Source organism: Struthio camelus, chromosome 6, assembly GCF_040807025.1.
Source record: "Struthio camelus isolate bStrCam1 chromosome 6, bStrCam1.hap1, whole genome shotgun sequence".
Lineage (NCBI taxonomy): Eukaryota > Metazoa > Chordata > Aves > Struthioniformes > Struthionidae > Struthio > Struthio camelus.
Window position 1 is genome coordinate 35,067,716 of NC_090947.1, and position 25,770 is coordinate 35,093,485.

Here is a 25,770-nt window from a genome sequence, read left to right on the forward strand (position 1 = left end):
CAAGTGAAAGAAAGTATACGAGCAGTGACCAGTCCAGTCCTTGGGTCTGTAGTGCCTCCAAAGGAGAGAGTCATCTTACCCAAATTACTTGCTCTAACTTGCTACTGACTCCGCTCTGGAACATCACATGCAAGGTTTATGTAAAAACAGTCCCACACAAGAAACAAGGGGTATTTGTTCACCAGCAAGTAGCTAGAAAAATGCAAAACACTTCCTGCTTTTAGGCCTGGAAGGTGCTGCCTTTCACACGCGAGGCTGGATATTGGGCTTTCATGTGGAGAAGTGCCGCATCACTCAGATATGCCCAGGGGCATCCAAATAAATTAAGAACTGCCTATGCTTTAAGCAATCCCAAGACCTCTATGCCAGCACATGTTATAACCATGCAGACTTCTGCCCCCCCAACTCCGTTAGCTCAACTTAGCACACCCTGTACAACCGTGCCAAGAAACGTCCCTGGTGTAATTGTCAGGCTGAGTCAGAAGCAGGTGGCAGGCTGAACTGGCACCATCTTTCCTCCTCCTCCTCCTCCTCTGTGCGACGTGGCACCCAGACACCCCGCACCTCAGGGCCGCCGACGGATGGGAGAGCCCGGGATGGGGAGGCGTGCCGGCAGTTTCTCTAAACGTTTCAACCTGCCTGTAAGAGCTTCCTTTCTCATGCCGACGGGTGAGGGTCGCACTCAGCTTGGCTTCCAGCGCCCGCTTTGATTTTGAAGGCTGGGCAGCGAAATCATGTTTGAGCCAAGGGATAGCAGTCGTGCAGCACCACAAAGACCACTTTTCCACGGCCCTATTCCCACACACAACCATGCTTTGTAAACAGCCAGAAAGAGGTAAACTCTCTCCCAGTTTGCCCTTCGGCCGCGGAACTTCAGTCCGGATAAAATAGCTGCAGCAGCCTTTGAAATGCTGAAGAATCATAAGTTTACAGTGGTATCTGAGAGCCCCTCCGCAGGTCAGACTAAAAGAGATATGGGTGCAGCTGCAGAAATAAGCTTTGAACTAGAGCAATGAAAATTCCTCTGGAGTTAAATAACACAGACACCTGACTGTTCTTGCTGCTTGTTTTATTATCATTGACACTCAGTTCCTAGATATCACACCCTCATTAAAGTTTTATTGCGTTGAAGTTTCATTCATCGCTGAGCTTTCAGCACTCTTTCCAAACCCTATTGCTTTGCAAAAGAAAGAGATAACATTTCAAAGCTTTTTCATGTACCTCTGTAACAGGCTGCAGTTACATGTATTTTAAGGGATCCTTTGCACTAGGCTGGTGGAATGAGGCAATTTACCTCAAAGAAAGCGTGGAGGTGGTTAGTCTTCATATAGATAAATCTTTTTATTAGACTCAAGATAACCACAAGTTTTGGGCTGCCTTAAAAAGGAACGAGAAGTTGACTGAACAAAGTAAAAGTCTATATGAGCTTAAGGGCTTTTTGCCCTTTGTCGTCTCTATATCCCATCGGTTTTTTAATCCCTCACACCCTTGCAAACTCCCCAGAGTGCTCTGAGCACTGGCAACAGAACCCTTTTCCTGATGGTGAAAAACAGAAGAAAAGACCCAAAGATACCTGTGTGCTTCAAAGGCACAGTCCTGCCCCAACACTGTACAGTCAGAGGAAAAGTCAACAAAATATGACCAAATCTGTACCATTCTTTGAATAATCTATCCTAAGTGGCTAAATCCTGCTAGCCCTACTTGCATGGAGTAAATGTCACATTGTACATGTTGAAATGCACCTAGCTGGCTCAGGGTGGCCAAGGCCACCAGAACCTGGGCTCCTGCGGACATCTACAAACAGCAGGCGCTGTTCAGCCAGGTGACAGCAGTGAAGGTGACAGAAGTAAACAGGAAGAAATAAATTTTGCCAGTTAACATTGAAAAAACCAGAAATACAACAGAGAGAAACCTTCTCTTACCAGTCTACTTCTAAAATACGACTCAGTGCTGACAGGTCTCAGAAAGCAGTGGCTCTCTCTTTTACTAGAGATGCCACATGAGAAAGATCAGGACTGTTTAGTCCCTCATTTTTATCCTCATAAATCATTCCTCATTTTTATCCTCATATCTGCATAGCAGATGGGAGCTATTTTCGATCACTGAGAGCACTGGAAGATGATGTTTACATAACCACCTTGGTAACCTTTACAACCAAATGCAGTCATCTCTGCCATAGACCCCCAAACTTTTGTCATTTAAGCTATTAGCAGTTAAGCTAAAAGGCATTTGTTTATTTGTTTTTCAGCTGTGTGACATGAACAGACTGATATGCACAAAGCTGGCATCACAGAGAGTGGCTTGGCCAGCATTTTCAAAGGCGACCGTACTGCATTAACCACCCGGTTCCCACTGAAAATTATCACAGAAAATGGGTGCCAGCCCTACAACAGTAAGCATTTTAGTTTTATTAAGGTTTAATAATATTTCTGAACTTAACCTATAAATATATGTACATATGTGGGCATATATATATATTATATATACAAGAAATGCTAATGCTAGTCAGTAATGTAAAAGTGCACTCAATTATACAATGAAATATGGATCCTTTTCCAGAAGAATTGAGTGTATATAATAAATGATGAATAAAAAGAGCTGAGATGACCCCATCACAACTTAAAGAGGGCAAAAGAAAAAAAAATTAATGCTTTTCACAGCATCTGAGAATGTAAAAGCAATCTAGTCATGCAAGATGGAGAAGAATAGTGTTTGCAAATATTGTTCCTTGTCATCGTATTGGGCAGGAAGGTTTTACACAAGGTCAGACAGAACCTTTGCCTCAGACAACAAATGCCAGCAAAGATCTGAACTGAATGCTTTTGGATAGGAAATATCAGGGGGTTGACGAGGGGAAAAACATGGTAATTGATACAGTAAAGAGAAGGAGGTTAGGTTCTCATAAAGATCAAATTTGATCTTGTGGGCTTTTTTGGCAGTGTCCTAATGGCTCAAAGCTGTGCAGGTTACCTGTGGCTGACATGGAGTATAGACAAAGCTCTGGGGCATCATATATTGGCATCATACATTGGCATATATTGGCATCATATTTTGCCTGGACCTTCTTTGGGAAGAACTGAAAAACAACAGGGTTAAAATCCTGGTATCCTGCCTGCACCCACTCTCTCACCAATGACTAGGCCTCCTGAAGGAAGTCTAACGTTTACAGAGGCACATTAGTTTTTTTTAGAATCCCCTTCTCCTCTGCTTCATTTTTGTTTTCACTTATTTCAGGGAGTTATTGTCCATTATCACCTTCAAGAAGTGGTCTTCATTTCAAAAATCTCCAGAGACTGTGGTGTTACGGACTTGGTTGTCTCTGCTGCTGAAGTAACCGCATTAGTGAGAGGCTGTGAAACCCTTTGGTCCGATCTGTTGTTGCAGTGGTCGTCCATCCCTCTACAGCTCTCGTCACTTAGTATCTGCGCTGCATCCTAAAGCCATTAGGCTCCTGTGCAATTTCATACTAGACAGAATTTGGAGAGGAAAAGAAACAAGGAGTAGCTCTGGATCAGAACGCCTCATTCTCAGAGTAGCTCAGTATGTAACACCATGAACACGGTGGCCCTACCTCCAAGTGACATCAGCCTTAATGGAAAACCACATGTATTTTAAAGACAGATTTTCATCAGTGAAAAGTTGACATCTTTGAAAAGTTAGAAAAGCCAAAATCCATATGACTCTGATTAAGCAATTGATACCAAGAGTATACAGATGCTTTTCCTCTTTTAAGTGGCAGCTTTTTAAAAAGCTTTTTTTTTAAACCTTGTGTTTATTGTATTGCTCGTATTCAGGGTTAAGGCCTCAATTCTGCAAAACACTTAAGTGTGTTGCAATTAAATAGATGTTCTTCACTAAACAGGGATGGTTTCTTGCACTGCAGAGGTGGAGTTAACGTATCTTTTAAACAAGCTTTGAATGGGCAATGTATGTCCTGTTTTCTGACTGCATGCAGAACCCAGGGAATCACTCATGCCACAGTGTGTCAGTTCTCAAGACCCCTGCTCCTTCCACAGCCCCCTTGCAGAGTACAGGGATAAAACATAGACACTTTTTCTGAAGGCACCTTCCAGCTGATGGCATGGCTCTGCTGAACAGGCTCCCCTGTGTTCTAGCAATGCAATAGCTGTGCTTCTTCATGGCACTTTGCAACTGCAGAGGCCCTTGCTGTGTGCTGGACAGCCGTGAGAGACGGTGGACAGAGCATGTCAGAAGACACCAGCTCTTTGGGCAGCTGTGCTAGCTTAAATTGACTGTGAACCTTAGCATGAAGCTGCCATTCGGAGGTGCCACTGGCAGTGCCTGTTGGCACTACAAACTGGTTAAAAACCAGCACTGGTTTCAACCGCCTGTGGTGTCAAGAGGGCCCCCTGTTTGCGTGTGTGCCTGTGCCAAAGGGCGTCTTCAGTCAGCGTGGATGAATGTCCCACAGCACAGAAGACCTCTGGGCAGCCAGACTGTTGCTTCAACCTTTGCACATCCCTCCTATGCCTCAAAGTCTTCATGATATGATTTCTGGTCTTTGTATTAGGGATTTCTTTTCAGCTGCAGCTACAGCTGTCTGTTTGCCTTTATACCACTTTGGCCTTTGAGATCAAAGGAAGATGAATGGAGTGGAATTTAGGATCCAGCAATGGCTCTAGCCCCCCACGCTACAGTTCGTGAACACATTTCCCTTAGTCCTCTGTGATCACTTACCTCGTCATCGTAAGCCCTCTCCAAAGCGTTACTCCTGGGCGAGTGCTCCATCTCATAAGGGTTTTTTGATTGATATCCTGGGTTCTCATGGCCAGAAGTAGTCTGGACTCTGGGGAACATTCTGGTCTGTGTTTTGTCAGAGCCTTTTGAAGGTATCAGACTCTTCATCTCTGGATCTTTTTTGTGTTTGGATCTTCAGAGGAAATGAAAGAAGAAAGGAGGTTTCAAAAGACCTGTTAGAGTGCCTTCCACATTCAGTTGTTCCCTCCTACTTATTTTCAATGCCCAGTCCTGTTCTGAACTATGCAACAGATATTTTTCTAGCATACCTATTGCAAAACCCCTTGTTATCAGCAACAGAGGGTAAAGTTTGGCATCTCCTACGGGGCTAAGCTGCTAGGAGAGACAAAGCGGGACTTTAACCTCTTCCAACTAGTTCCTAGAGTGAAGGAGTTTCCTTGACCAGCACTAGCTGTCACTGATGATTCAGAGGAAGAAATGAGGCACTCGTCAGGCCCAGTTGCCCTCTTGCCTGCAGCCAGAGCTTGGCACTCAGACGATGTGCGTGAATTGCCTGCGCTGATCACAAGCCCATGACTCACACACACTCAGCGCTGGCTTGTGCACCCGCTGGTGAGCTCTGCCCGCTGCGGGAGTCTTCACCTGAGCAGCGCGGCGAGCAAAGGCAGAGGGGCTGCTTGAATGTTTCTGTCTTTCTTATACAGGGAGAAGGGAGGAGGTGTAATGGCAACTGGGAATTAGCCAGTACACTGGGAATAGTGAGCTGTAAAGAGATCCCTGGCTGGAAATGCCACCTGTAATGAGCTGAGAGGGCCTTGGCCTGAAGTGCTAGCACAGCAAAGCTGCAGAGGTCTGAATTTGGGCCACACAGTTTTCTGATATCAGCACCCTTGTTTAGTCTCATCAGACGCAATATCAGTACCGACTAGGCCAGGATTAGGATCGATGGGTCAGGTGTGTATTTGGAAAGCCTTGCTTAAAGCATTCAAGGTCTGATTCACAGCAAGAGTAAATACTTCTGTGCAGAGCACATGGGTGAAAACAAATACTGATGGCTACATGACTTAATGAACTTGTGTGCCAAGCAGGCATGCGAGGACATTTACAATCCTGCCCCTTTCTCTACATCTCTGCTTCGTTCTCTAGGAAAATGCAGCAATGCCACTTTTATTCAATTGTCAGAAATACTCTTACCTTGTTGAAATGATAGTGATTGCTATCGCAAAACTCAAGATAATGGCTCCAAACACTGTACCCACTATTATAAGAATGAGTTCACTATCTGGAAAAAACAAAGAAACAGTGATTGAAAATTCATGGCAAATATTGAAAACCAAGGCCTGTCTCTCCTCTTGCTATTAAAAAAAAAAAAAAAGAAAAAAAGAAAAGAGGGAGGAAGTGAAAATGCTTATTTGCTTTGTGAAGAAACTGCCAGGACACTGTTTATAACCAGCAAAAGCCTGACCCTACCCTATGAGCTCCTTATGTATGCAGTTTTTCAGAGAAGCAGCTACACGTTTCAACATAGGACCAAGGCCTGCTATCACAGAATACCTCGGCTGGATATTCCCTGCAAACACCTCCTTCCATGGTTCTTCCCTTTTTGCTACCTCATGTCTCCTCTTGGGCTGCATGAAGAAAACTTCATTCATGAAGGAGGAAAATAGCTAGTTGAGAAGAAATCAAACTTTGCACCTGATCAAGCTATTTCTATGTTTTTGATGACGGAAACAGAAAAATAAATGCACAGCCTTCCTCGATTTCCCCCTACAAAGTATTAAGGGAAAATAAAATCATCCCAGAACAAGGTAGACAAAAATGAATTTCTTCCACTTTTTGTGCATGAGCTCGCGTGTGTGTGAATTTTGAACCAGGTCGACGCTGGACATGCCACAAAGGGAAGACAGCGTAACTTTGTGGTTAAGAACAAGTTACAGGGCATTAAGATTCCCAAAACTCTCTCAAGAAAAACATGTTCCATGCGATGAAAAATATCTTTCCTGTGAAACATTTACACCTGGAAAGCTTCTCTGTGCTGCACTACAACTACCATTCGCCAATCTCCAAACTCTTCAGGCAAACAAACAAACAAACAAACAAAAAAACCCACCTCCTTTGAGATCTCAGAGCCGCAGTCATGGGGCTGTTAAACACATAGCAGTTAAAGACTGCAGCAGCGTGAAAATTTGAAGAGCCACATAAAGTTACATCTTTTGCTCAAATAAAGCCAAAGGAGTTGTGAGAAGTGAAGAACCACAAGTGGTTGTTTTTCAGTCTGCTTTTGTCTGCACTGGATGTTCTCAGTTTAGGCACATGCAAACACAAGGCGAGGATGGATGCCCTTTCCTAATCCGGACGATAGTGGAAAGTGGAACAGGTGCAGATATCAGCTGTAAAACTGACTCAGAAAAGGGGAAAAAATTTTGGAAGGCCAGTCTCATTAACTTCTCTAAACTAATACGATTATGAGATGACACAATTATGGCCATCATTTCTTCACCAGAAGAGAATATTAGATATTATGCAGTACTTGCAAGGTAAAGTACCAACAAGAACAGATGGTTGGGCATTAAAGCAGGAATATTTCAAATGAGAGTATTTTACTGATGTTTTAATAGACAGGAGTAACTAATCTTTCGGTAGTGCAAGGTTCAGCACTGCATGATCTCTTCAGATGAGGACTAAATGCTTTTCTGTCAAACCACCTGTATATGACTAAAAGCTATTGGTTTTAATGCAGCAGTCATTAGATGAAATGCTACTGTCTGCTTGAACATGGGATTCAAGTAGGATTTTTCCTTCCAGGCAGCAGTGAAATAGCACTCATCCTTGTCTAACTTTTTCCTGTCATCAGTACAGGATGGAGGCACTCCTAAAGGCTACTTTGTTATCTCAGACTCTGCTCAGTAGGATAAACTTTACTGAGATTTTTTCTATGCAATAACTAAACATCAGAAATTCTTGTACTTACTGTTTGTACAGTTCTCTCCAGAGTAGCCCACTGCACAACTACATGAGAGTTAAAAAAGAGAGGGAAAGAAAGAAAAGAAAGACACTTAATGTCATTCAGCAGATGATCACAAAGTAATAGACCATTTCCACCCTTTACCAACAATTTCTCTGCAAGTGAGCTCATCATGGGTTTCCTCTTTGATGCTATCTTAAGACCAAATTGTTTTGTTTCTTTGTTAGAGGGAAACAACTGAGGAGCAGAAATTTCTGAGATTTTTGGAATGACTGGTAAGCTGGGCACTCAAAGTTTCAGGTTCTCAGCCTGAAATACGTTTTAAAACACCTAATTTCTCCAAAAGAACTAAGCTCTACAGCTCTGAGCTGCTTGGAATTGCTACCCACTGGTGAAAAGCTCTGTCTTTGTCAACAGCCTCAACAGAAGACCAGGCAGGGCTGACATCTCTTCATTTTCCTCCCATACTAGTTTCTTACATTTACATTATACTGATTTTACAGTAAAAGTGATTCTGTTCTGCATGTAGCAGCAACAACAACAAAAGGAGCTGAATTGACAGATCTGGGGAGTAAAGTCCCTCTCTCGATCCATCGGACTGCAGCACAGCTGGTGACCCACTCGGCTCCACCAACAAAAAACACCACTCTGTTCTGAGCCTGAGCTGACAAAAGCACCTGCAGAGGGAAAACCAGGATGAAATAACGTAGGTCTGACATTCATCAGGGAACAGCGTCCCATAGATATCAATGGGAAACCTTCCGTGGATTTCAGGCATTTTTTGCTCTAGTGCTTGTTAGTTATGAAAGGCTTCAGCATCCAAGTTCCCATGGGTCAGTTACTCTGAGGCAATAATTTATGTTCATGCGGGCAACACACAACATGAGTGTGAGGTGGTTTATCCTTTTCAGTGACTCACAGGTGAGCTTGGATCATCTTGATTTTCCTCTGAGGTGTCACGACTGCACAGCAAGAGCTAACGGCAAGCAGTTGAAATGCCATAACTTGTGACACCACGGGAATTTTTCCACCTGCTGACCACCTTAGCTACCCCTTCTGACTGGCATAACTTCAGGCTGTTCTTCTAGAGATTCAGCCTGTTTTAGATGTTCTCTCCTACCTTTGCCTATAACAAGAAGAAGCTGAATACTCACGGCACACATGTATCATCCTTTGATTCAAAATTGGGCAAACACTTGCATGTTGGAATCGTGCTTTCTTTTGCACAGTACTTGTTGTTGTTTACAGAACAGTCACTACTGCAATCTGCATTTTCAGAGGGAAGAAATATGCAGTGAGTTAAAGGTAACGCGGAAAAAATCAACAGTGGAGAACACTGTCTTGGGAGTATTTGTATTTCCTAATGATGCTATAAAACCTGGGACAATTCACTTTTTTTTCATTGCAGTGTAAACACACACAACTTTTGCATGCTTAAAAGTGACAAAATAGCCTTTTCAGGGTTATACCTATGTAGAACAGAAATTAAACTATCAGAGCACAAAATCAGAAGTAAACAGCCCTTGTTCAAATGACTCAGTTTCATAGCTTGAAATGTAAATCTAGGAAGGCTGCTTCTTAGAGTGGGCAACCCAATGGCCTACAGTTTGTTACCACAGCAGATGATCTGTACTGCAAATGATCTGAAACTGGATCAGATTTAGACAGGTTAGGTGCCACGAAGGCCTGCACCTCACATCTCACTAGCCTTTACTGTAACCAGCTCTCATGATTTTATCCTGAGTGTTTGCAGTATTTGTCATTTTTTTCTTGAAATCTCATTATCTTAGGCTTATTCTATGGTGTGAGAGTTATAGTTTTCATAGCAAGAAAATAAGGCGTATCTCAGGATTGTGGAGGACAGCTAGAAAAATATAAACAACGTGCTCTCTAAAAGATTTAAAACCAACCGAAAAAATCACATAATTCATATACCCCACAAAAATCTGTCAAAATACAGGTAATGCAACAGTCCCAGAAGCTCCAGCAATGGACAGTGCTTTGTTTAATAGATCACTGTGCTGCACCCAGACCTCCACCCCTGTCTCCAGGTGACATGTGGAGCTTATTCCCAAAATATGCCCTAGCAGCTATAGGACTCAGCTGGTTCCACTCTTTACCTATTTAGGTTTCAGTTCTTACCCAGAGTTTAACAATGCATTTAAATAGTTTCCTACTGATTTCAGTGGTTAATTTTCACAGGCTTTAGTAATTTATCCTACTGGAATAGAATTTTGGATGTGTTGAAAGTGAAAGGCAAGTATATGTTTCTATGGCTTGCTCAGTAAGACAAATATTCCCTGATTTTCAGATTTACTTGAACTCAGCACATCTGAGAAGCCCCCTTTCCAAAATGGGACTGAGACGAGGCATAATTAGGTCAGCCTTCCAGGAACAGGTAAGGTAGCAAAGGTCTTTCTTACCTGAACAAGAACGGACATCCCAAGCCGTCTTTGAGAAACCACTTTTGCATATGCATTCTGGATAGTTATCTTCCACACAGTATGTGGTTTTGAGATCGCATTGAAAAACAGCACAATAGGTTGTAGCTTTAAAAGAGAAACAACCATGAAGCAAACCTTAGTACCAATAATATCCTTTCATAGAAGGCAGGTCAATTGGCCAGCAAATCAGAAAACAATTATTTAATAATTCAAAAAAAAAAAAACTTTAAAGCCCTTTTTTGGACATCAATATTTCAGGCACTTTGAGCAACTCTTTCTTTTTCCTTGCTCTTTCCCAGTTAAGTTTCTGTTTCCATCACACCTTCTGACCTTATGTTTCTCAGCCTCCTATAACTGCCTCCAAACCACCCAGGTGCCCCAGTCCAGGAAGAGGGAAGCTCTACCCATAAGTTCATATTCTGAACACTAATTTTCTGACTCACCTTAAAAAAAAAACACACACACACACACACACACACACACACACACACACACACAAACTCCACTATCCCCTTAGCATTTTGCACAACTGAACTGTGAGACCTGGATCTCACCAAGTTCTGCACAGATATGCAAGGTTATGGGCAGGCAGCTTGTTGCATGAGAAACAGTAACACGCTGTTTGCCGAGCAGGTTGCTCATCACAGATATATGAGCCAGTAACATCTGCTTCCCATGCGGACGTGGCAACGGTTTACAGAGAGGGGCAGATGGTGTACAGGGCAGAGATATGATTGCTCTGGTCCTTTGTGAGGTGTCATTTTTTCTTCTGTTTCCCCCTCACATTTAGGAGGATGGCCTGAGGCGGATACAGTCACCTCAGAGGCCAAACTCAGCCTAAAAGCCATGAGCTGGAATTCTTTAATTATTAGCTATGTATTTTTCTAAAGCTAAATACAAAACAGGAACACTTAAAACAAAAAGTGAGAAAAAAAATCCTTATTTTATTTACAAAACATTCTCTAAATATTGCACTTTTTCATAACGCCACACAATACTGGCTTAGACCAATGAGTCACTTAGTTCAGTACCTAATCATTGAGGCCTCATTTCTGGAAAGAATTTATATGTGTACCTCCCTCGGGCTAACTGAAGAAAGCACTGGAGCACATACTCTCTATTTTCCTCCGTAAGAACACCTAGATATAGCCTATCTCTGATAGTTGATAAAGCATGAGAAAGAATTATCTTGGTCAATTATGGAAGAAGCAAAGTCTAAAGAAAGTTTAATCCAGCTTTGCCAGTAAAACACTGGCTTATTCTCAGAAGCACAATATATCCCTGTATACATTTTGGCCTATCTGTTTCCCCAGTCACTTAACACTCAGCAGGTTAAAACCAACGCACCATTACATATTTGGGAATAAGCATTTTCCATCTTTTCTCTACACAGGAACTAGAAAGCCTTAATCAGACCATAAAACTTCAGCAATGAACAGCTAAATTTTCAAAATTGCCTAAGATTGAACACTCTGATCATCAAAATCAACAGGGCTTATGCTTTTAAGGGCTTTGCTGCACACAGAAATGTCCTAACCAGCTTTGAAGGTAGGAACCTCTGCTCCTAGTAATGACTTACTTTTACAGTGAGGAATTACATACCTCTGTATGCAATGATGTAGTCTGAACCTTTTGCTGTTTCATTTATTAGTGAAGTAACTGTTTCATTTGTTACATTTGAGTCCTCCGCAAAGAGGTTCATCACTATTATGTTTACTGGAATATTCGTTGATCTGCTTTGTTGTAATCGTCTGAAAAGTACAGATAATGTCATTTTAAAGTCTCATATGGTAGCAAGCTAGGTGCAAAGACAACAGAAGATTTCTGCCAAATCTCCCCCTCTCCCCTAACTTCTTTCATCCCGTGATGGAGGTAGTTACTAAGAAAGACACCTGAAAATGAGTTCAAGCTCAGAAATCCATTAGTGGCTATCTTCCTGGTCGAATGCTGGTGTAAATGGACAGCTGGTAGGTAAAGGCTGCTGGGTTTGATGGTACCAGTATCATTCCTTTGTGTGCCGTTGGCATGAAACTGGTGCGTTTTTACTGGGCCAGCCTCAGGCCAGCTGCTGTGAGGAGCACCTCATCTGTTAGACCCTAACCTCATGCTCACACCAGGCTGCGGTGTCTCCCAGGCCTGACTTGGAGAGCCTATCCTGAAGCGTGGTGATGCTAATTCAGGGTATGACTGCAGTGAAGTCAACGGGTCTGTTTGCCCTGTACAGGTACCTATGTTAACTTCAAGCTAGATGGATCCGCTGACAGCGACCTCCCGGTGACGACAAGGAGCACAGCGGGGGCTACCTCGCTCCTCAGCTGAACTCTGTGCTGCTGGGATATGCACACAAACGCCTTTAAGTGGTAGATTGCTGCAATGCCTTAAGCTGTTACTATGCCCCTACGTGCTTATCATAACCCCTGTGCTGGAAGTTACCGCCCTCACAACCCTGCTCGTACAACAGTCTGCTCAACTGCTTTATCTACCAGGTTGGCTGCAAGGGTTTAGACTGCTGTGTGTGTTAGCATGCCTGGTTTTGCTTCCTGCGGATTAGGGAGTGCTCTCGAGAGAGCAGGCAGCAGAGCTCTGAGGCAGTAAACTCCAATAAATGGGGATGGGAAGAGAAGGACATCTTAAGAGAAGGACGTCTTACAGCGTCCACTTACATCAGCAAAGGGTCTATGCCCACAGCCACGGTCACCACAGTCCATTCAATAGCCTCTTTGCTCAGCCTGCCATCAGGACAGACCAGTAAATGCAAAATAAGATGTAGGAGGCTTCTGTGATGAGGGCCTTTCTTAAATTAAACTGAGACTCCAAACTGAACCTTGCTGATTTCTCCTCACAAGAACTTCAGAGTTAACTGTTAAAATTTCAGAAACATGTCAGACATCACAGGGACAAAACTGTTTAGTTATTAGTGCAGTGCTGTATCCTACACGATATTAAAAGTGAGAGATCCACTGCGGAGCTGCCTCAGCCACTGCTCCTCGCAGGCACACTGGAAATCTATGGGATAAAAATGGGGCCTGCATCACCGAAACTTTAAAAATACCAAAAAATGCCTCATTTAACAGGAGCCACTTTGAATTGAGCTCATCCCATATCCTTTCTTGAGCAGAGTACTCCACGGGAAATGCATTAACATGGGGTGTGCAGGAAGGACACACAGTAGCTTCACACATTGTGCAAAAAACCCAGCTGGCAAACTTACTGAATTTCCACGATTACGGTCTGTTTGAAGCTTCCCTCCTTTCTGAAAGCTTCCTTAAACTATAAAAGATAAATGAATTGGAATTATGGGTAGGCAGAAACATAGACTGAAATCACATGAAACACTGAGGCTTCAATCCTAGGGGAAAGACCTAGACCATGCTACCTCGCACAAATAAAGCGAGGTGACCGGTCACATCTGCTGTGGGAGACGCTACGGCAGCAGAGGAGCTGTGGGATTGTGCTGTAAAACAGAAATATGGCAGTGGAGGGAAAGGGGAGGCATGAGTTGAACAAATGTCAGGCGGTGCATGATGGTTGAGGGGCTGGCGAGCTACAGGTCCTCGCTCACTGACTTGCCTCTCAGGAGGAGGGCAGTGAGTTAGTACTGCAGATCGTTTACTTCTGTAGCTATGTCATGAAACAATGTAAGACAAAAAACTGGGGAAAACCTTTTTTAACAGACATTCTGGAGGGACATTTTTTGGCTACTTTTCAAAAAAAAAATCCGTAGAAAGCAATATAATAACATGAAGAATTTGATAACTGTTTTGATGACTTTGATTAATACTTTTTTTTTTAAATTTTCTAACCAGTTCTCTGGCCAAGGGAAATATCTCTCCTTCCTCACTTCCAGAAAATTGCATAAGAAAATCCACAGTCTCAGCATGGCAGTATAAATTTATTAATTAGTCTTACTTCTCAGGAAATCCATTCCAAAACTTCATCTATAATCACAGCACGCTCAAGGTGTATAATATCCTTTTCATTTATTAAAATTAAAATACTAATACTAGCATGCTTATGGAAGAGGCTTATTATTTAGGTATTTAAATACAGCCGGACAGCCATTCTGAAAAGCTTGTGCTGTATGGAAACAATAGCTTTCTCTAAAAAAAAAATTGTTTTTTTTTTTTTTACTTATACCACTGAGCATTATGTAGCCCTTGGCAAACAGCAAGATCAGAAACTAAACGGGCTAGAAAACTGTTCAGCCTCATGGTTGCTGGAGAGGGAACGGTGAAAGATGGGAAGCAATATTTGCGAGATCCTCCCAGAACAGAAGTGACACTACAAATGTAGATATTATCTGATCTCAGATACATCCCTTTACTTCAGGAAGAGCCATGCATGTACTCATCTGAGGGCAAAATTCAGCTCTTGTGTGAATAGGTTTAAACTAGTGTGAAGCATTCTTTGAAGGAAGTAGCTGCCTCAAGTGAAACTATCTTAGGCTCCACTTTAAAGGCAGCATGTATCCCTTCTGTCTGCATCACATTCAGGAAAGCATTAAATATACATGAAATGTTTAAAAAACAAAGCCACTCACAAATGCTGTTACGAGGAGGAAGACCTGTTCAAACACCGTGGAATTTACCAGTTCAATGCTAGAATTGTAGGTCTGATTCAGTGTAATGAGCCCTGGGAATATTAGCCCTGCAATGAGAACAAAGGATATTAAGAAGTAATCAGGAAGCATTTAAGTAAGAAGGGTTTCACCTTGGGGTTCTCCAGGCTTCAGAGATTAGAAGATACATCACAGAGATCAACCTTTGCTAGTTTTCATATACTGGCGGAGTAGCACATACATTCTTGCCTGCCACCTGGGAAGCAGGCAGGATTCTGGGCCCAACTAAACCGGCCTGGTTATGCAGCTTGAATAATGCTAAACTGTAAGCATGGTCTGAAGCTAACAAAAGACTTCACTCATCTACGGTGTTACAGCATTTAGTGCGACAGATATCTATATTAAGGCCACAGCCATTTAATCAGCTGACACGGTTTACCATTTCTGAGGAAGCAATTCAGTGTCTACCTCCTTCTTTAGGTTCGGAAGTGAATTTGAGAATCGTGCCTGCTAGCACTTAAAAAGGGGCCCCGTTTCCATGCACTCTCGCCCCTCAGCAGCTCCTCAGAAATGCATTTCAACAGCCCTGTGATGAGTGTGTGGCAGCAGGGAAAATCAAGCCAGTTGTTCAGAGGTCTACAGAGGTTTGGGTTTTGTAAACTCTTGCCCGTAAACTATTGATGTCAGGTTTACACTACGATTTCTTCTTCCTCTTCACATACTTTAATCTCCAGGGAATACACCTTCTTTTTCTAGCACATTAACCTCTTTGGCTGCAACACTGTTTTGCGAGATAACAATCTAGGTCGCTGTAGCAGCGGCAAGCTGCAGAACACGCAGTCACTTCCCTAGACTGGTTACGTTTTCAGCTATAATGTGAGAACAAGGGATATGGGAGGAAAAGCTCTCCTGAGCAGTTATGTGAGGTAACAGAGATCACTCTTTTGCAACTCACCTTTGTGACAATCCATGTTTTTATAGTAGAATCCATATGGGCACAGGCAAGTGAAATTGCTATTTAGAGCAATACATTTAGCCACATTATTTCCACATGGTTTTGAACCACAGATGCCCCCTGATACAAAGATGAAAGATATTGACATCAGGATTTATATGAAATTGCACTGGTTAGCAGATGTAGTTTATTATATAGTCGATATATCTTTTTCAAAGGAAACTACCAAATACGTTTTGTAGAGTACAGATACAATTAAACATTGCATTATATGTCTTGTTCGTCCTATATAGTAACTGTTTTCCCTACACAATCCAGCAAGCTACCACAGTGAGCATGCAGAATAAGGTTGAAATTAATTTTCTATCATACTGACCAACTCACAATCTAGGTCTACTTAATACAGCTAAAACCAAAACAAAAACTGTGTATTGAGGGTTGCTAAAATCAGTATCTGATAGAGTTAGAAAACGGCAAACTACAATAGCCCGTGCATCTTCAATCCTGCACTGCTACATCCCTGCCTTACAGTGTCATGGTAGGGTACTTTACTGCGGAAATATTGATAAAATGAAGGCTCCCAAGCTAATTATCATTGAGTATGTGCCTCAGTATGTGTCAGAGCACAACTTCTGCTGCTGAGAAATTTTGCTTACAACTGTCACTGTAATAGGACTATTAACTGGCAGCTACGGCCATGTTTCTATATCAGCGTAACGTTGTGCTGTGCAGGTTTGAGCCAACTGGTGCCTTCTACTTACCCGCTGGAGTTGCTGATGAAGGTGAGGTCATGCTCCTTCGTTGAAAAGGGAAAATGACTTAAAACGGCAGCCCTGCTTAGTGTCATGGGGTATGCTGAGGCAGTGGTGTAAGGTCACAAAACCTTCCTTCTCAGTCCTGCTTCTACCTTGCTCTGTCCTCTAGACAGTGCCTTGCCCTTATTCCCTGCAACCTGCTGCTCAGTATGACTTAGGCTGCGTGCTTGTCTGTGGTATCTCTTATCTTGTAGTCTTCCTTTCCCCTTGATTTGCCCTTTCCCTTCAAAATTTCTCTGTTAGAAGGCTCTGCAGGTGCCTCACTTCTCTCCCTCTCCCCAAAAGTCAAGTTGGCCGTTGTTATCCCAAGGATAGGATGAGGTTCCTATTTCTGCCCTCAGAGCATCTTCGGTGTATCCTGTAGCTTATGTCCCTGCCTTGAACTAAAAGAGCTTCACTTCTCCTCCAACATATTTAAACACTTGAAATACTAACAGCTCTAAAGGAAAACTTGCTGCTAAACCTTCCCCCCAAAAATAGATTCTGTGAGGCAGCTAGCCTCAAAAGATGCGTAGCAATAAGCAAGAGAAAACTTAGACATATGTGCTACCAAATCCAAAAGGAGAAAAAAGAAAATGTAGGGAGCAGCAGAATACTAGAATAATCCCAACCATATTGTAAATAGATTTAATTTTTATAGTGTATACTGTGTGCTTTAAATGGTTGTTGGTGTATTTTTTTTCTAAGTAACTGCAAGATATATAACTATAACTAATTGTATGTATTTATGTAAGATCTATAATTTAATTAGTTTAAAAGTAATTATAACTTATATTTGTATATATTAAACATGGGATGGTAATTATAGCTCTCTTTCCAAGGCTTGAAATTTAGCATTTCACCCTGCCTGGTTTCTTTCACTTAACTCTCCAGGTACGTTCTCACAAATGGGGAAGAGATCTTTTGTGCAATGGGAAAAAAAATAGTAAACCTTTTTCATCCCAAAGAGAATGGGTTTTTAGGACAGCTACTTATTAAATAAGCAGAAGAGAGCACAAAATTCAGAAAAATGTTGGAATTTTCCATTACATATGTTAAAATTGTACACTGCATGTATCCATTAGAGAAAATTGCCAGGTCCACTGTAAAATACATAAACCATATTGAAACAATTCCCCTAAAGTAAGAACATATCTGCACAAGGAATGTTCAGAGTGTCCATTCCCAGAATATACTTCCTGAATAGGTTCTTGTTAATTTATAAAGAAGAAAAGCATGAGATACAGTGAAAAAGAGAGTTCCTGAAAAAGTGTAAGACAATCTTAACATGCTGAAGGAAGAGACAGCAGTCCTACATACTTTCAATGGAAAAATAATTAAGGAAGTACAAAGGGCTAACAGAATTTTGTCCAGATACTGGATTTTGATTCCTAGAGGTATAACGCACCAGGAAGGGACCAGCTGGTGAAATCTTGCCCAACACTTTCGCCTGGCTGCAAAGGCCAGAGGAGAGAGAGAGGGAAGACAGGAGAGGGGAATGCAGCCTCACTCAAGGGCTCCTCAACTGCACTGGCAGACAAACTTGGGAAAGCCGGAGCAAGTGAATGGTGCCTACCTCCGAGGGCTCAAGACCTCTGTAGGGTTGGGCGAACCCAAACCATTCCCCCAAGGGGCTGCCGCTGAGCACTTTTCTCCCTACCTGGACTCGTTGTTGTGGTAGATGGAGGAGTGGTGGTTGTTGCAGATGGGGTGGTTGTTGCAGATGGGGTGGTTGTGTTTCCTGTTGAAAGGCAAAGAGGAGACATGGTAGCCCCGCTCAGGGTCGTGCTCCCGGCCTCCGAGGGCTCAAGACCTCCGTAGGGTCGGGCAACCCCAAACCATTCCCCCAAGGGACCGCCGCTGGGCACTTTTCTCCCTACCGGGACTCGTTGTTGTGGTAGATGGAGGAGTGGTGGTTGTTGCAGATGGGGTGGTTGTTCCAGATGGGGTGGTTGTGTTTCCTGTTGAAAGGCAAAGAGGAGACATGGTAGCCCCGCTCAGGGTCGTGCTCCTGGCCTCCGAGGGCTCAAGACCTCCGTAGGGTCGGGCGAACCCCAAACCATTCCCCCAAGGGACCGCCGCTGGGCACTTTTCTCCCTACCGGGACTCGTTGTTGTGGTAGATGGAGGAGTGGTGGTTGTTGCAGATGGGGTGGTTGTTCCAGATGGGGTGGTTGTGTTTCCTGTTGAAAGGCAAAGAGGAGACATGGTAGCCCCGCTCAGGGTCGTGCTCCCGGCCTCCGAGGGCTCAAGACCTCCGTAGGGTCGGGCGAACCCCAAACCATTCCCCCAAGGGGCTGCCGCTGGGCACTTTTCTCCCTACCAGGACTCGTTGTTGTGGTAGATGGAGGAGTGGTGGTTGTTGCAGATGGGGTGGTTGTTCCAGATGGGGTGGTTGTGTTTCCTGTTGAAAGGCAAAGAGGAGACGTAGTAGCCCCGCTCAGGGTCGTGCTCCCGGCCTCCGAGGGCTCAAGACCTCCGTAGGGTCGGGCAACCCCAAACCATTCCCCCAAGGGACCGCCGCTGGGCACTTTTCTCCCTACCGGGACTCGTTGTTGTGGTAGATGGAGGAGTGGTGGTTGTTGCAGATGGGGTGGTTGTTCCAGATGGGGTGGTTGTGTTTCCTGTTGAAAGGCAAAGAGGAGACATGGTAGCCCCGCTCAGGGTCGTGCTCCCGGCCTCCGAGGACTCAAGACCTCCGTAGGGTCGGGCAACCCCAAACCATTCCCGCTGGGCACTTTTCTCCCTACCGGGACTCGTTGTTGTGGTAGATGGAGGAGTGGTGGTTGTTGCAGATGGGGTGGTTGTTCCAGATGGGGTGGTTGTGTTTCCTGTTGAAAGGCAAAGAGGAGACATGGTAGCCCCGCTCAGGGTCGTGCTCCTGGCCTCCGAGGGCTCAAGACTTCCGTAGGGTCGGGCGGCCCCAAACCATTCCCCCAAGGGGCTGCCGCTGGGCACTTTTCTCCCTACCAGGACTCGTTGTTGTGGTAGATGGAGGAGTGGTGGTTGTTGCAGATGGGGTGGTTGTTCCAGATGGGGTGGTTGTGTTTCCTGTTGAAAGGCAAAGAGGAGACATGGTAGCCCCGCTCAGGGTCGTGCTCCCGGCCTCCGAGGGCTCAAGACCTCCGTAGGGTCAGGCGGCCCCAAACCATTCCCCCAAGGGGCTGCCGCTGAGCACTTTTCTCCCTACCTGGACTCGTTGTTGTGGTAGATGGAGGAGTGGTGGTTGTTGCAGATGGGGTGGTTGTTCCAGATGGGGTGGTTGTGTTTCCTGTTGAAAGGCAAAGAGGAGACATGGTAGCCCCGCTCAGGGTCGTGCTCCCGGCCTCCGAGGACTCAAGACCTCCGTAGGGTCGGGCAACCCCAAACCATTCCCCCAAGGGACCGCCGCTGGGCACTTTTCTCCCTACCGGGACTCGTTGTTGTGGATGGAGGAGTGGTGGTTGTTGCAGATGGGGTGGTTGTTGCAGATGGGGTGGTTGTTGCAGATGGGGTGGTTGTTCCAGATGGGGTGGTTGTGTTTCCTGTTGAAAGGCAAAGAGGAGACGTGGTAGCCCCGCTCAGGGTCGTGCTCCTGGCCTCCGAGGGCTCAAGACCTCCGTAGGGTCGGGCAACCCCAAACCATTCCCCCAAGGGACCGCCGCTGGGCACTTTTCTCCCTACCGGGACTCGTTGTTGTGGTAGATGGAGGAGTGGTGGTTGTTGCAGATGGGGTGGTTGTTCCAGATGGGGTGGTTGTGTTTCCTGTTGAAAGGCAAAGAGGAGACATGGTAGCCCCGCTCAGGGTCGTGCTCCCGGCCTCCGAGGGCTCAAGACCTCCGTAGGGTCGGGCGAACCCCAAACCATTCCCCCAAGGGGCTGCCGCTGGGCACTTTTCTCCCTACCTGGACTCGTTGTTGTGGTAGATGGAGGAGTGGTGGTTGTTGCAGATGGGGTGGTTGTTGCAGATGGGGTGGTTGTTGCAGATGGGGTGGTTGTTCCAGATGGGGTGGTTGTGTTTCCTGTTGAAAGGCAAAGAGGAGACGTGGTAGCCCCGCTCAGGGTCGTGCTCCTGGCCTCCGAGGGCTCAAGACCTCCGTAGGGTCGGGCAACCCCAAACCATTCCCCCAAGGGACCGCCGCTGGGCACTTTTCTCCCTACCGGGACTCGTTGTTGTGGTAGATGGAGGAGTGGTGGTTGTTGCAGATGGGGTGGTTGTTCCAGATGGGGTGGTTGTGTTTCCTGTTGAAAGGCAAAGAGGAGACATGGTAGCCCCGCTCAGGGTCGTGCTCCCGGCCTCCGAGGGCTCAAGACCTCCGTAGGGTCGGGCAACCCCAAACCATTCCCCCAAGGGACCGCCGCTGGGCACTTTTCTCCCTACCGGGACTCGTTGTTGTGGTAGATGGAGGAGTGGTGGTTGTTGCAGATGGGGTGGTTGTTCCAGATGGGGTGGTTGTGTTTCCTGTTGAAAGGCAAAGAGGAGACATGGTAGCCCCGCTCAGGGTCGTGCTCCCGGCCTCCGAGGGCTCAAGACCTCCGTAGGGTCGGGCGACCCCAAACCATTCCCCCAAGGGGCTGCCACTGGGCACTTTTCCCCCTACCGAGAGTTGTGGTTGTAGATGGAGGAGTGATTGTTGTTTCAGGTGAGGTTTTTGCAGTTCTTGTTGAAAGGCAAAGAAGAGACATGGTAGCCCCGCTCAGGGTTGTATAGACAAAATGTCTTGGGGGAGCACTGTGTGTGCAGGACTGCTGCTGAGCAGGTAAGTAGGGGATCTTAGTGGAGGTGAGTGACCATAGCCCTGGGCCTCCTTGCCCTGCCTTTTGCCTGACTCCAGACCCACTGCCTCTGTGGGCTGCTGTCTCCATCATGCCCCAACTCTGAAATCTGGGCCTTCAGCTCTTGCCCTAGAAGGACAGTTTGTGTCCCCCCTCCACAGCGCCTCGCCTTGGCCAGGGCATGGTCAGTCACCAGCACACGTGGGTCTCTTGGCAGCAGATCTCCCTCCGCCTGCCCAAGGCAGCACAGCATGCCCAGTGCTGGCTGCCAGAGCAGCATTGAAGGCATCACATTGGCTAACGCTGGTTTGACTCAGTGCAAGCTTTTCTTCCTTGTCTTTTTATCTTTACGTGCTTATCTCATCCCTTAAGCAAGTGCTGCTTTCAGCATGGTGATTCTGCAATAGTTGGCTCATTTTAAATGAGAGCTATGTGACATGGCACTCTGCAGTTAATATGTACATAGTTACTCTCCAGAATTCAATCTAGACCTGACCAAAATTTATAATAAATACATAAACTGCAAGATATATGTAGATATTTTGGAATGCTGAAGATGCTTTTAGGAGAAGCATCATTAAAAATTCTATATGGATTTCTATATGGATTTCAGTGCAGGGATGGAAGAATGACTGCTTTTGCATAGGAAAGAGCACCTTCCCCTATGCCAAAACAAATACAGGAGGACATTGAGAGCAAAGAATTTCTGTTCTAGGAGTGGAAATTCTGCTATGTTATCATTAATGACATCAAGGTCCTCTTTCCAGGAGTACGCTATGATTCAGTAATGGCAGTATACATTATTTTTATCATCCTTTTCCTTCCTTGTTATAATCTTTTCTGACCAAAAGGAATCCGAGCCAATTCCAGGTCACAGTTAAGGAAGAAATATTTCCTCCCATTGCCCCTTTGTGTTACTTTATCACCTGTTAGTGTGTTTACGTTTCCTGACTATTTTGTGTGTGCTTTTCAGGATGCTTACTTTACATTTAATCTGTATTATTCTTAATTCTTGAATTTAAGGAATGAGAACAGCTTCTGGGGGGTCTAGAAATAAGGAAAACAAATAATAAAACAGCCTTGCTAATTAATGCATGATATTGACAAATGGCCAGTTTGGATCATATGATCACAGAATCACAGAGAGATTGGAAGGGACCTCTATGGAGAGCTATTATGGCTCATTTATGGAGATGATCCAATTCCAAATTGAATAAACTAGGAATAAACATATTTAATTTGAGTTAATGCCACTGTGGTCAAAACCTCATCTAAATCTTTAACATCAAGCAGCCAGAAGACTAATGGCCAACATCCTCGGCACTAATGCACTCTTACAGCTGATATATTCAAATTTTTTTGTAAATGATACATTAAAATCTCAACAGACATTTAAAAAATTGAACCCACTCTTCAAGAGCTTTGCAAGCTTCAAATATCCCAAAGAGAGGCAAATTTAATAAAGTTTCTTCTTCTGATCAATAAATCTGACATGGAAAAGGCATATGAAAAAATTCATACTAAAAGACAAGGCCTAAAATACTCCATTAGTCTCCTCCAGATGAAGAGGAAAACAATTGCTTGTATCTGCACACCTTCTTGTCAGCCTGGGATTCTGCTTCCACTAGGCAGCTTTGGGCAGTCCTGTGGGCAGCGTTATTCGTTCCCCTGCCAACCTGAAGAAATGTACATTTTTACCATAACCATGGTGATATCTCTGAGTCTATGTATGCCAGAGGCCGTGGGTTCATTGGGATCATTGTTCTAGACTCTCAGTATCAACGTTGGGGCAATCATCTCTTAAAGAGCAAGTTCTTAATCTGCAGTTGTTAGCTGCACTATATAAAGTGCAGCTAACTGCACTGGAGAAGGCTTTCACTGAAAGCCCATCCTGGAGAAAGCAGCCATACCCTCATGGCAGCTCAGGATGTGTCACTGCATACAACCACCCTTTGGATTCTAGAAGAACTGCGTTTGTGGTGACTGCTGAGCACAAGCAGCAACTGGACCTGGCTGATGGGATTGTTAAAGGTAACCTGAACAAAGATGGCTATTTAATATCTCTATCTGCCTAGGCACAGCCTTCTGTGTAAGGAAACAGGATGTGGAATAACCTTACAAGTTTATTATGGAAATTAAGAACAAGGATGTTTAGACCTAGGTATGGAGGAACAGAGACATCTGGCTGCTGAGCAAAGCAGGGTCTGTGTCAGTACTCTACAAATGGAAACATTATGCAAGGCTTTGAAAGTGCTTAGGATGAAAAAAGTTTCTGGACAGGGCCATCCTGATGTAAAATCTGCTCAAGTCAGTGAAAGACTCCCGTTGCTTTCAGTAGTTATTAGGTCAAAATATTTCTAGTCTTGCTGTTATCCAGAAGAGCCCAAATGAAAAACCAACCAACGGAAAATCTTGAAGACTTCTATGATTACAATTTATAGATAAACATCAGTCTGTAGCATCTCGTAGATGTTGCTGGAAATACAGAATATATGCTTACTTGCCGTAGCTGACAGAGACCTACCACTGTCTATCGCTGGCTGCTTCACTGCAAGCTTAGCAACATCAGTGGATGTTTTAATTTGCCTCATATCTCTGTCACATTCTAACTTTACCCTTGTAGTATTTAGGAGTTCCTGTCCTCTCACAGCTTCAAGTTTCCACTAAACTCTTCATATAACTGCCTTAACTCCACTTCTACTAGCTTTTCTCTGCTCCCCTATATCTGACACTGAAACACCAGGGACAGGAGAGTTCAGGTCGACACTGTGTCCCACAGCTACCAAATTTGTCACAATGCCAGATGAAGAAGCAAGTGGCACAAAAAATGATTTCTGGCCATCAGTTTGAATAGACCATGGTGCAATCCTCTGCCATCAAAGCTGCTGGTGAAGTTCCCATTAATTAATTTTAATAGGAGAGGAATGCACACTCTGTGCACTGGCTCAGCTCGCGCTGCTTGACAGGCTGATTGCTCAAGGAGTCTCTGGCCAGAAGGCCAGCTGCAGCACTCCTTTCCCTGGGTGCTGGAGTGGAACAGTTATACCCTTTGTGATGTGACTGTAATACAGCTTGAATTGCCCAAGTTTAGCGTGAAAACCCTGAAAACTGCTCATGGCATAGGCTAAATTAGGTTAAGCACAAGCACCAGTGCTTTTGCATTGTTCTGCCAACAAGAAAAATCCTGGCTTGCAGTGAAAATTTTCATCATTAACTAATCAAAATCTAGATGTGCTGAACTGTGTATGACCACTGACCTTCAGTCTCTCAGTGGCTGCTAAACGTACTAAGTAATCCATTCACTGCCACAGAATAGCTGCCCCGATAAATCCCAGAACAGGAGATTTCTTACCCAGGTCTTTCTTACCTTTGTCAAGGCTCAAGCCCAGGGTGAGCAACACAGTGAGGAACACACAGCCTCTCATTGCTGCTGCTGCTACTTGCTGCTAAACCCACCAGGAAGTGCTATTCTCTTCTAGTGTCAGCTCATTTAAGGTCCCTGCCACAGGTAGAGTTCAGCCCTGAGCTGACGTCATGGTGGCAAGTGACGAATGATAGTTCCAAGCTGTTTTTTTCCTTATTCCTCAGTTTGGGAGGAGATTTCTGGACCTGCAGTGCTCTTCCTTTAAGTGGTAGGTACTCAAGACCTGTTGAAACCAGGAAGTTACTGCTAAATAAGCTGAGAGAGATATGAATTGATAGTACAGCAATTCAGTACAGCAATTCAGTACAGCAAAACAGTACTAGCCCCTGCCCGCTCTCCATACAGTGCAAGTTAAAAGGAGAGGGTGCTGTACAGTCTGTTCTTAAAGTGGAAGAAGCTATCCCACTGCAAGGCATGCTAGGTACACACTTAGACCAGAGTACCTGGTGTGTACCCACTCCCTTCCTTTGCAATAAATTGCCAGTACAGGCAAGCCCTATGCCTCAGACCGCAACTAGGCTTATAGGCAAACAGCTCTTTCAAAATGTGCAAGGAAATACAAATTTTATGCCAAAGCATTTCCTACTGCTCAGCAGGGTAAAAAGCAACAGAAAACACCTGCATCTTTGACATCAAAGAAATGGATTTGGCCTTGGACCTTGTGGCAGCAATTACAATAGCTTTGTTTGCCTAAATCTTATGTGCGTTGGGCTTGTTAAAGCAGTGTGGCAGGGGAAGGGGGAGCATGAAGGACAGCCAGCAGGTGTTTGACCTTATCTGGGTGGCGGCCTTCCTTCCTTGAAAGCAATCATGTTTGTGCCTGGGAGAAACGTGGAGAGCAGGGATGATCAGGCTGGAGCAGGGAGCCCATAGCAGGTCTAGATGTGGGAAATAGCCCAGAGGGCATGAAGCAGGTAACACAGTCACAACACAAGAGAAATAGACTGGAAACAGTAACTTTTTGAAATTGCATCCCAGGAAGCCACTGAAAATGGCTAGACAGAGACCAAGATGGGGAAAAAGTGCCTCTGTGAACAGAATCTAGTTTTCCCAAACCCTCCTATTTGTAGCTGTCTCGTTTTCCTGAGCTCCCCAGCTGAACAGGGTGCTCACGCTCCAGTAAAAGGCTCTGCTGGAGAGCAGTAGCGCTCAGCAGG

General features: G+C 44.6%; 1 protein-coding gene across 3 annotated transcripts; it reads right to left on the reverse strand.

Moving 5' to 3' along the window:
• Nucleotides 1-1,059: 1,059 nt before the first annotated feature.
• MUC13 (mucin 13, cell surface associated) lies at nt 1,060-24,691 on the reverse strand. 3 transcript variants are annotated; one of them, XM_068949107.1, is made up of 24 exons: nt 24,557-24,691; nt 20,795-20,875; nt 20,575-20,655; nt 20,319-20,435; nt 20,098-20,178; nt 19,845-19,958; nt 19,625-19,705; nt 19,405-19,485; nt 19,185-19,265; nt 18,978-19,058; nt 18,758-18,838; nt 18,537-18,617; nt 18,316-18,396; nt 18,096-18,176; nt 15,642-15,761; nt 14,669-14,775; nt 13,340-13,398; nt 11,731-11,879; nt 10,108-10,233; nt 8,839-8,950; nt 7,691-7,728; nt 5,914-6,001; nt 4,699-4,891; nt 1,060-3,466 (listed from the first exon to the last, which is right to left on the reverse strand). In XM_068949107.1, the coding sequence occupies exons 1-24, from the start codon at nt 24,612-24,614 to the stop codon at nt 3,416-3,418; spliced, it is 2,223 nt and encodes a 740-aa protein (XP_068805208.1). In that variant the 5' UTR covers nt 24,615-24,691; the 3' UTR covers nt 1,060-3,415. The 3 variants fall into 3 exon arrangements, with proteins under 3 accessions (XP_068805208.1, XP_068805209.1, XP_068805210.1); XM_068949108.1 differs by lacking the exon at nt 19,845-19,958; XM_068949109.1 differs by lacking the exons at nt 19,405-19,485; nt 19,625-19,705.
• Between the last annotated feature and the right edge of the window lie 1,079 nt (nt 24,692-25,770).